The following is a 12,239-nucleotide window of genomic DNA, read 5'->3' as shown; positions in this document are numbered from 1 at the left end:
ATATTTTTTAAAGTTATGCTACATGAATAGGAACACAGATATAAAGTAGGTGTTATCCCAGGTAGGCTACAAAGGTGGAAATTGCTATTGATTTTACATTACAGAAAATACACATGAGATGAAAAGTCAGACATCACGTTTTTCAGTCCATTAAACTGAATATATAAGTTGAAATATTATTGCTGGACAGACCTAGCCTTAAAAAAAAAAAAAACATAATTTAAACAAAATAATGGGACAAAACCACGTATTTGTACACACAAAGGCTATGCAAGAAATATGCTGGTAGAGGTTAATCTTAGCTCTTATTAAGGTTGGCTATTAACAGGTAGAGATCTCCCTGACACTATGGGCAGGAGACATCTACTCTCAACTTGCTGAAGATTGCTTAACTGACACTCTTGACTTAAGCAGGCCATACCTGGTCGAATTTTGAAGGACCAAGCCTTCAATTTCACCTCATGTTGCTACAGAACAGAATTTTCGTGGCTGGGAATCTTCTTTTCTCTCCGTAAATTATTTTCTTATTACATTTCTCACATGATTCTCCCATCGATTAGAAAATCGTTTGTTTTTCTAAAAATTTCCAACATGTCCGATTCCTCAAATTTGATTGCCTCACGAAAATTGGCCGTTCCTGCAGCCCACTAATGGTGTGAAATTCGTATGAAAATTCTTTGATACGATTTTCGAAAGAAAATGCTTTCGAAATTTGAACCGTGTATGGCCGGCATTAGTGGAGCGGTGGAGGCAGTACATGGTAAAACACATTGCATTGAGTGTCTGTCCTACACAGTTGGAGAATTCCTGTGTATTATAACGTAAACAGCTCTCCTGGAGGGGGATAACAAGCACCTTCAACGATTGTAAGCATGCTTTACTTAACCCCAGAGAAGCCCTGTGTGGCCCGATTGTCATATCAGCCATTGAAATAGAAAATAATTCATGTGGTCTATGGCGACCATTTAGGGCAATAAAACTCCCTCAAGTAAAAGCAATAGACTTGAAAAAGCTTATCCTGTAGTGGTGTAATATTTTACATGTATTCATTCTATAGAGGTCCAATGTAGCACACGATACCTTACTGCTATATTGCATAGATTGGACCCTTTCCGAAGTGGCGGATGACAAAGATGACAAACAAGGCATGGGTTATGACTTGCTATTAACAATATCAAGGAACCATGCACTTAGCCAACCACACCAATTAAAATCAGATTGTGCAGTGTCTGTATATTCTCATTTAGATTTACCTATCGCAATGTGGTGTGACTGCCTACTTAAAGTGGAACTCAAAAAGTCCTGCTAGATCTTTTCAGGCTGGCCCTTTTGCAGGTAAGCGTCTATACTGTTTAAAATCCAGTAATACACCATGCTTTGCACATGCTCAATTGCTCTCCATTTTAGAAAGGTACTGTGCCGAATTGGGGGCTCTGGGCTTCAGCAAAATGGTAGCTTCCAGCAATAATAAACAGGAACAATGCTGGAGGCAATTTACAGCACAAACTAATTTTGGTAGCATAATTACTGTGGAATGTATGTTCCTTGCTAAAGAGCATTATTTTTATTAAATTATGGGTAAAGTTCCACTTTAAATAATTCATTCAATAGATATGCAATCAAGTAGGCCTTCAACTACACCATTTCTGATAAATCTAGGAGGAAATTGTACAGATTATAAAAGACGTGTGGCCCATTTACTCAGATTGTCTAATAATATATAGAATGAAGTGTAGACAATTAAATAATAAGCAAAAAAAAAAAAAAATGTGTGATACAATGACTTGAGTCAGCAACAAAAGAATACTTGAAAAATATTTCTGGAAAACAGCATTGCCCGCTAAAGGTAACTTAACATTAAAAGTTCTAGAATCCATAAAGATAGTCCAGTCTATTACTACTTCAATATCTGATTTTGGGTTTAACTTATAAATCAATCTACAGGAGCAGCGAACCTTAAAATGTAAGGCGATTTAAAGGGCTTTTAAACAAATATATAGGTAAACACTTGTTAAAATTATATTGTAAGAGAAAGATTCTTACACACAGCAGAGATCCTGTTAATAACCACATGAATTATGTCATCAGCCCCCTCTCAGCCTCAAAGTCATTGTAAGGGTTCGTTTTTGTTTTTTTTTTAATTAAAAAAAACCATCATACTTACCTCCACTGTGCAGCTCATTTTGCACAGTGGCCCCGAACCGGCTCCTCTCCTCATCAGATAACCCCCCTGGGGGAAGCGCTTTCCCCGAGGGGGTTACCTTGCAGGCGTGCTCCCGAGTCCAGCACTCGGCGTCCATAGCCGCCGAATGTATGACTCACCCCCCCCCCCCCCCCGGTCATTGGATTTGATTGACAGCAGCGGGAGCCAATGGCTGTGCTGCTATCAAATCTAGCCAATCAGGACACGAGACACCGGCTGGAGCTGGTGTGCTCATCCCCCGGCACGAGAAAAAGAGGGGGCACTGGGGGGCTGCTGCACTGCAAGAGGTTTTTCACCTCAATGCATAGAATGCATTGAGGTGAAAAACCATGAAGGTTTACAACCCCTTTAAATGAATCCTTTTCCTGTGCTGGCAAAGTATGTGGTTTAAAAAACCTCAATAGATTTTGCCACACACTTTTGGGATGAAAAGGGGCCGTGTAGCTCAGAAATTCAGAAAAGTGAAGGGCTCATTCACATTATAGTGCATGTGATAACATGTGTTACAACTTGTTTTAATGCACATTCGCAAAACTCATGGAAATGCGCTGTATGTGCCGTTTATGCATAACTGCAACCCGGTTGCTTACAGAGCTCATATGTGAATGCCCCATGTGCTGCCATAAATGGGGCAGGTGGGATTTTTCTTGCCCTGAGAGACAATTTAAAACTGGATATGCTGCCTTGATGTGCATTACAATGTGAACGAACCAGCCTTTAAAGTTATCTAAAGGCCAGCAGCAACAGCCACTTTTCCCAGTTCATATTTGTACTTTGGGCTTCAGAAGTGCTGCAAATATAAACATAAAAAAAATAAATCTGACAGAATTGGGAACCTTTAATGTAACCCTCTAAAACCAAAAATGATTAAAATGAGTGCAAAATAAAACCTTCAAGTTGCAAAGAGGCAAAAAAAAAAAAAAAAACCCACGCACAGAATTAAAAAATACCAAACTGCTCTATTTACACGTTACTTAAAATTTACAAACATTTTTTAGTTATGGAATGTTCACTGTCAGAAGCTTTCAAGAAACTGCCATGGAACAACTCACCGTGAAACTGAGCAACCTGAAATGATTTACTTCACATACAACTAGCAAAGGCAAACATGCGGCAGGATAAAAGTGATAATCCCAATGACCGGGGCTTACCGTTTGCCAGAGATCCAGACATGTTCTCAGGAAAGACCGTGAAAGCCCAAGCATTATGTCTGCATCTGCTGTATGAAAAGATTCACTTACAGAATACAATTTAAAGTAAATTGAAAATATTTTACTAGATTGAGGATTTTAGCCAATTAGGGGGGCAGGTCAGGCTTGGCAACTGAATATAAAAGGAATTTTCATACCCTATTACAAAGCTGAATTTATATGATAAAAGTACAAAGTACAATTTTAAAATATTACACAATTTTTTTTTTTTTTTATAGCGCTAGTTTATTAATTTGCTAAAAATAATTAAAAATGGCCCCCTTTCTGATGTCAACAGCTTACCTGCCAATATGAGAACTATTTAACTCTCGTAGTAGCAAAGCTGCTGAATCCATGCTGCCCAGCAATAGTATGAATGGGTATTGGAAAAAATTGCACACTTGCAAAAATTCTCCACTAGCCACACTTGAGCCCCGCCATGGTAGAGTGGAGTCAGCAGACCAGAAACAACAAAGTCTTGCAATGTTCGGGAAGACTACATGCAGGTACAAGAAGTATCAGAGAGGAAAAGCAAAGAGACCAATATAAAGCTTTTAAAATCAATCAATCTGCAATGTGCTGCTGACACACCAGAAAGGCAGCCATCTTTTAGCCTATAACCAACTGGCCCACCCCAGATTCACTTTGGACATTGGCCTGCAGACAATACCACATATCTGCAAATTAATTGGTACCATTGCTCAACGTCAGTGGTTTAAACAAGTCCACTTTAAGTGGCACAAGTTCTCTCCTTTGAAATGTTTAATTATTCTACCATTTTATGAAATAGAAAAAAAAAAAAAAAAGTAAAAATATGCAAAAATGTTCCTTCATTAACATGCAAGTTAAAAAACAGAGCACAGCTATTACATGATGCATGTGACATTAATGTGCGCTGAACAGCCTAACGCAAAACTAAAAGGAAACAAAACATTAATATCACATATTGCTTTAAAAATGAGCAATGAGTAATGGTGCATTTTATGCGACTGACTTAGGGACTAGGTTAGACAAGCCTGATTTAAAAAAAAAAAAAAGGGGGGCTGTTTTTCTATGCCAGAGGATGACAAGCTGTGACCTTTTGAATGTTGGAGGAATGACAAGGCTAGCTTGCTGGGCATACCAAGTCATGCAATTCCCCCACAAGAGGGCAACAGTTTGGCCAATCTTGTACCCTAATTTATACCACTAATGCAGTGGCAGGACTTGCTTCAACGCTCAAACTATTTACAGTGGTCCTATACAGCTCTAATTGACTAAAGTACTTACATGTTCTCTTTCTTAGCTGAGCTTCCACTGCTGTTCAAACTGACATCAGAGTCTGCCCCTGCATCCTCTGCCAATTTTTCTTTAAGATAAGATCTGCTGGCTATTTCTGTCACTGACTGACTCGCTTTGGTACCGAGAGGCAATGCCTCTCCTGGCGTGCCTGGAATATTCACCACAATCTCACTGCCTCTATTTTGCTGAAAAGGGAAAGGTGTGGTACACACAGGGGTACGAGCAGCTACCTGACCTTGACAGTACTGTATACTCATTAAATTAAGTCCAGCATCATAAGCAGCTGTATTTATCGGCAGACATAGTGCAGTAGGTGAATCCTTAACCACCTTCGTAGTCACGACATACAATGCAGGACGAACCACAGGGGTATTGAGAGAGAAAGTAGGAGCTTGGACAATTTTAGGCTGTTCCAAAATCAGTGTCTTTTTCTGGACTGGCTGACAAGTTCCCAATCTAGTGATATTTCCCCCAGGACTGTAGAGTTCTGTTGCCATTCTTGTAGAGCTGGCCTTTCCCATGTTTAGGAGGAGCTGCTGGTCTGTCCCTGAAATGTACTTAAGACCGGCAACAAAGTTTCCAGAAACAGGAGAACTGCCTTGTGATACATTGATTCCAGTTTTTACAATAACTCTTTCAGGAGTGGTTTGGAGGACCTTTTCAGCTGGTCTCACCACTCGGTTTTTGCCTAGAAAACATTCTCTCTTTACAATGACACTATGTACAGGAGCAGATATCTTGGGCACTTCTGCAGGCGGTCGCTGAATCAGTCTGACCTGTGGTACAACATCTTTATAGTCCTGCACGCGCTGTATTAACGTTGGCTGGGGAACAGGTGCAGATGAGCGGTCCTTTTCCATGACTTTTTGAAGGATGGTCTCAGTCTCTGAAATGGACAAAACCCTGGGTTCTTGTTTTATTGGAGGAGGAGGATTGCTTAGACTGGCTGGAGTCTGTGTGAAAACACTTAAGCTGGTGACAGATTGAGGTGCCTTTTGCACTGCGCAAAGTTCTGCAGACTCCCGTGCACGCTCCGCCAAAAATTTCCTTATCTCTTGCTCAATGCTATCATCACTGTCCACAGAACTACTGTCTTGTGCTTCAGGCAAGGCACTACTCAAACCCAAAGGCTTGTCTGAGGCATTGGCTGGTTTGCACTCAGGTTTATTTGGTGATGCATCTAAATTGCTTGTCGTGCTCCTCTTTTCCTCGTTCACGTTGAAATTCGGCTTTAAAGTATTTTCTTGGGAGTTGCTGGAATTTACAAGGCAGCTTTTAACAGCAGGTTTCAGCAAGCAATCCTTTAAATCACCTCCACTGCCAAGTGATTCTAGGGCCCTGGTAGTGGTTTCCCCAAACCTGACCCTTTTCTTATACTGTGGTCTTCCATCCTTTGGTCTTTTTTTGCATTTTCTCTTGGATCTAAGGAGATCCTTTATAGCAGAATCCAAATCCTCATCACTGTCCAAAGAACTGCTTGTATCAACGCTACAGTTACTCCTCATTTTAGTGTATGTCTTCCTTTTTCCTCCTGTTATTCGAGGGGGTGACACAAGACTTTCCGCTGCCTCCTGAACAATCTGTTTGACTTCTTCTGATTTGTAAGATGCCTTGGAGTGCTCCTTCAGGCCAACATCTGTGTTTTTGGTCTGCAAGATTTCTGGAGAAAGAGACACTGTACTTGCTATACCGATAACATCTGCATTTCTCTTTTCACCCTTCCCAACCATGTCCTTCTGTACAGCTTTGCTCTCCATTACTTTTCCCTTCTGGGACAAGGTTTTATTGTTGGAAAGGGGGTGTAGCTTACGTTGATCAAGTCTTTGTGGATTTGGAGAGGACTGTTTGACAGGAGACATAGCAAGGCTTTCTTCTTGCGCCTTACGGGCAAGAAATGTTCGTATCTCCTGCTCAATGCTGTCATCGCTGTCAACTGAGCTGTCACTAACACAAGGGGATTTTGGTTGGGTAGGTGGTTTTTCTTGCAAAATTACACAAGCAGTTTCTGGCTGAGAAGGCAAAATTGCTTTAGAAATGTCAAGTATTGCTTCAGCGCACATTAGTTCGGCTGCTGTCTCAGCTCTGCATGTCGCAACCTCACATTTTGCATTAGTATCATCTCCAAAATAAAATGTCCTTTTAGTAGTGGGGGGGTGATCGATTGCAGCATCTTGAGATGCTGCATGACTGCTGGAAGGAAGTTTCCTTTTTTTGTAGTCTGTGTTTGTATGCCATTCTGGAGAGGATTTTTTTTCTTGGCAGTGAGAGAAAGTTCCAGAATACGTAGTAGTGCTATTTGCCTCCTTCTCTAAAGAGCACTTATGAGCCACAACAGGATTTCCTTCTAGCCTGCTCTTTTCTAACTGGTAGAGTTGAATTGCTTCCTCTATACCGTCATCACTACTGGAGTCCGATAACTCTTCACATTGCCTTGAAGCAGCTTCATTCTTCTGTTCCCTTGGCTTAACCGAGCTAGACAAAGCTTTAGGATAGATACTGGTTTTAAAATGGTCACCCTTCTGCTTGGGACTTTTAGGCTGCAGACTTTCAGAAGACAGCTTGTCAGGAAGTCCCTTGATCCCTTGCTTGGGGCCTTGCTTCTCAGCAGCCTTGAATGGCTTTTGCTTTGGTTTAGCAGTTATGTTGCTTTGGGCAGCCTTCTTAGCAGCGCTAGTGTCACTCACAGTATTTTGCAGCTTCTTCTGAATCAGAAACTCCTCAATTTCATCCTTGATGCTTTGCTCAAAGGAATCGTCACTGCCCACACTTTCTGGAGAAGAGCAACGGGAACAGTCTCGAGTGGAAAAAGCATTGCAGGTGGCAGTTGAAGTGACCATTTTAACAGGAGATTTGCGTGCAGGTGCATTACTAGAAGCTGTTTTTAGCTGGTCAGAATGATTATCACTGGGGCTTGGGTTCTTTGTGGCAGCAGTGGTAGATGAAGCATCTGCAGTGCTTCTGTTTTTTAGATATTCCTGAATAGCTTCTTCAATGTCTCTGTCAACAGAATCATCACTGTCTGAATCCAGTGCGGGAGAACTTTCCTCTTTTTTGACTTTGAACTGTGTGGGAATTGTGGAAGAAGCCTGTTCCCTTGTGTGCCCCTTAAACGGTGTGGCACTAGCTTTTAGTCCCCGGTCATTACTTAATTCCCCCTTTCTGTTCTTCTGCATAATACGCTCATATTCAACTTTCACTGCACAAGAAGATTCATTACTCTGCTGACTGTCTAGAATGCCCAGGTGGTTTGGTGTCTTGTGGATCTGTTCAGAGTGAACTACAGACAGGGGCACTTTATGGGTAGTTTTGGGTCCAAACGGCATCCATTGTGTCGGAAAAGCTACCACTGGAGGGGAATTCACTAAGAACATTCTAGCAGAAGGGGGAGAAGTCCGTAATCATCAGCAGCTCAGGAAGCTTTCACATCCTACGATCAAAAAAATTAAAATAAAATTAGTTAGGTAACCAGAACAAGAGACACTAGATATTGTTGCAAAATTATTCATTTAAATTTCTTACTAGACTGTGTTTTTGTCCACCTCTGCAGCAAAATGACTACTGGGGCAACCCACTAAGGGCTCATAGACGCCACAATCCCCGCATATGCATTTACATGCATTTTCAGAGTGTTTTTTTTTCTCTCTCTCTTTTTTTTTTTTTTTTTTTTTTTTTTTACACAGAATTGCATTTACAGCGCATTCCAGTACAGTTACATGCAAACAAACAAAAAAAAGCAAGCTGGACTTTTTTTTTTTTTTTAATGCACATGAAAGCACCACAAGGCACACTGAAATACATTCAATTTTCTTGCATCAGGGCAGGTGCTATGTACAGGGTGGGTAAATTCCCATGTCAGGTCTTCTTTACCAGTACTTTCTTTTCAAACCTGTGCCCTCGGAACCTAGCCCAGGAAACAGCACCCACCCCCATGTAAATTTTATAGCATATCTTATCATTTTCTGCATGTGTACTCTGCTCGCAGCACCACCATTAAAGAGGGAAGTATTAGTACAATGGCTTGTGGCTACCAATAGGAGGTTGCTGAAATGGTCTCACATTGCAAAGAGGAAGAAAAGCTGAGAACCTCACTCGTATTTCAAATTTTGCAACAAAAGTCGGAGAAGGCAAAGTTCAGCATGCCCGGAAGCGCGTAGTACAGTGTGCACAATACAGTACTGCAAAGACAGCATAGGAGGCTGCAAGTACCACTTGGCAAGTGTCAGTAGTACTGGGAGCACACCGTATTGACCGCACCATACAGCAGCAGCGCAGTGGTAGTGGGTATCCCGTGTACAGCACAGCATGTACAGTACATAAAATAATAGCATGTCTCTGGTGTTGATGATTAAGACCTACTGAGGGTTAACATGTGTGAGCCTGCAGGATTGCATGCCGTATTCCTTCAAGTAAATAAAGTATCACAAGAGCTACAGCGGGCGACAGCTATATTCATTTACATGTGTTGGAGCTGACAGGAGCTTTCTGTTGCACCACACTTGCAGACATGGATACCTGACACAGGTGATCAGCAGCCTGTAGTATGCTGGTCTCTGATGTTTAGTACAGTGGTAGTGTGTGTATACAGAGCAGTGAGTGGCAGTGCATGTAGTACAGTGTGCACTGTGTACAGAGCATTTAGTGGCAGTACATCCAGTATAGATTGTACAGAGCAGTGCATCCACTGTGCAGTGAGCAGAGCAGTATACAGCACTGCGTGACTATGTCAAGTATGGGCTGTAAAAAGCTTCAAGTGGCAGTGTGCACAGTATACAGTGTGTAAGGTGTACAGAGCAATGAGTGGTAGTGTGTACAATATGGTATGAAGTGCACAAAGAAATGAGTGTGCAGGCACTGAGTGGCATTGTGTGCAGTATGGAGTGTACAAAGCAGCAAGAAGCAGTGTGTATAGTGTACAGAACAGGAAGAAGCAGTGTGGATGGTATGCAGCGTGTGGGGCACCGAGCGGCACAGTGTGTAGGGAAAAGCAATGCATACAGAGCAGCGAGAAGCGATGTGTACAGAGCAGCGAGAAGCGATGTGTACAGAGCAGCGAGAAGCGATGTGTACAGAGCAGCGAGAAGCGATGTGTACAGTGTGGAGTGTACAGCAGTATGGCGTGTACAGAACAGCAAGAAGCGATGTGTAAAGTATAGCAAGAAGCAATGTGTACAGTGTGGAGTGTACAGCAGTATGGAGTGTACAGAACAGCGGGAACCGTACAGTATGGAGTGTACAGAGCAGCGAGAAGCAATGTGTACAGTATGGAGTGTACAGAACAGCTGGAAGCGTACAGTATGGAGTGTACAGAACAGCGGGAAGCGTACAGTATGGAGTGTACAGAACAGCGGGAAGCGTACAGTATGGAGTGTACAGAACAGCGGGAAGCGTACAGTATGGAGTGTACAGAACAGCGGGAAGCGTACAGTATGGAGTGTACAGAACAGCGGGAAGCGTACAGTATGGAGTGTACAGAACAGCGGGAAGCGTACAGTATGGAGTGTACAGAACAGCGGGAAGCGATGTGTACAGTATGGAGTGTACAGATACAGAACGAGAAGCGATGTGTAAAGTATAGCGAGAAGTGATGTGTACAGTATGGAGTGTACAGCAGTATGGAGTGTACAGAACAGCGAGAAGCAATGCGTACAGAACAGCGAGAAGCAATGTGTACAGTATGGAGTGTATAGAGCAGCGAGAAGCGATGTGTACAGCATAGTATGCATTGTACAGAGCAGTGGGAAGTGTACATTATGGAGTGTATAACGCAATAAGCAGCTTTGTGTTAGTGTGCAGTAAGTGGCAGTGTGTACAGTATGCAGTGATCTGGTCAGTATGGAGTGCAGTGTGTACAGTATGCAGTGTGTACAGTATGGAGTGCAGTGTGCACAGTATGCAGTGATCTGGTCAGTATGGAGTGCAGTATATACAGTATGCAGTGATCAGGTCAGTATGGAGTGCAGTATATACAGTATGCAGTGATCAGGTCAGTATGGAGTGCAGTATGTACAGTATACAGTGATCAGGTCAGTATGGAGTGCAGTATGTACAGTATGCAGTGATCTGGTCAGTATGGAGTGCAGTATGTACAGTATGCAGTGATCTGGTCAGTATGGAGTGCAGTATGTACAGTATGCAGTGATCAGTATGGAGTGCAGTATGTACAGTATGCAGTGATCAGTATGGAGTGCAGTATGTACAGTATGCAGTGATCAGTATGGAGTGCAGTATGTACAGTATGCAGTGATCAGTATGGAGTGCAGTATGTACAGTATGCAGTGATCAGTATGGAGTGCAGTATGTACAGTATGCAGTGATCAGTATGGAGTGCAGTATGTACAGTATGCAGTGATCAGTATGGAGTGCAGTATGTACAGTATGCAGTGATCAGTATGGAGTGCAGTATGTACAGTATGCAGTGTTCAGTATGGAGTGCAGTATGTACAGTATGCAGTGTTCTGGTGAGTATAGAGTGCAGTGTGTACAGTATGCAGTGATCAGTATGGAGTGCAGTATGTACAGTATGCAGTGATCAGTATGGAGTGCAGTATGTACAGTATGCAGTGCTCAGTATGGAGTGCAGTATGTACAGTATGCAGTGATCTGGTCAGTATGGAGTGCAGTATGTACAGTATGCAGTGATCTGGTCAGTATGGAGTGCAGTATGTACAGTATGCAGTGATCTGGTGAGTATAGAGTGCAGTGTGTACAGTATGCAGTGATCAGTATGGAGTGCAGTGTGTACAGTATGCAGTGATCAGGTCAGTATGGAGTGCAGTGTGTACAGTATGCAGTGATCTGGTCAGTATGGAGTGCAGTATGCAGTGATCAGGTCAGTATGGAGTGCAGTGTGTACAGTATGCAGTGATCTGGTGAGTATAGAGTGCAGTGTGTACAGTATGCAGTGATCTGGTGAGTATAGAGTGCAGTGTGTACAGTATGCAGTGATCTGGTGAGTATAGAGTGCAGTGTGTACAGTATGCAGTGATCAGTATGGAGTGCAGTATGTACAGTATGCAGTGATCAGTATGGAGTGCAGTATGTACAGTATGCAGTGATCAGTATGGAGTGCAGTATGTACAGTATGCAGTGATCTGGTGAGTATAGCGTGCAGTGTGCACAGTATGCAGTGATCAGTATAGAGTGCAGTGTGTACAGTATGCAGTGATCAGGTCAGTATGGAGTGCAGTGTGTACAGTATGCAGTGATCTGGTCAGTATGGAGTGCAGTATGTACAGTATGCAGTGATCAGTATGGAGTGCAGTATGTACAGTATGCAGTGCTCAGTATGGAGTGCAGTATGTACAGTATGCAGTGCTCAGTATGGAGTGCAGTATGTACAGTATGCAGTGCTCAGTATGGAGTGCAGTATGTACAGTATGCAGTGATCTGGTCAGTATGGAGTGCAGTATGTACAGTATGCAGTGATCTGGTGAGTATAGAGTGCAGTGTGTACAGTATGCAGTGATCAGTATGGAGTGCAGTGTGTACAGTATGCAGTGATCAGGTCAGTATGGAGTGCAGTGTGTACAGTATGCAGTGATCTGGTCAGTATGGAGTGCAGTATG

General features: G+C 42.5%; 1 protein-coding gene across 1 annotated transcript in view; it reads right to left on the bottom strand.

Moving 5' to 3' along the window:
* Positions 1-12,239, bottom strand: part of PPP1R26 (protein phosphatase 1 regulatory subunit 26) — a 64,552-nt gene that overhangs the window by 51,078 nt on the left and 1,235 nt on the right. Inside the window, exon 2 of the mRNA XM_073599603.1 lies at positions 4,663-8,101. Coding sequence (XP_073455704.1) covers positions 4,663-8,045 — 3,383 coding nt within the window. The 5' untranslated portion in view covers positions 8,046-8,101. The remainder of the gene's footprint in view (positions 1-4,662; positions 8,102-12,239) is intronic.

Source organism: Aquarana catesbeiana, linkage group LG09 (assembly GCF_042186555.1).
Source record: "Aquarana catesbeiana isolate 2022-GZ linkage group LG09, ASM4218655v1, whole genome shotgun sequence".
NCBI classification, from domain to species: Eukaryota; Metazoa; Chordata; class Amphibia; order Anura; family Ranidae; genus Aquarana; species Aquarana catesbeiana.
This window is presented reverse-complemented; position numbering and strand designations above follow the sequence as displayed.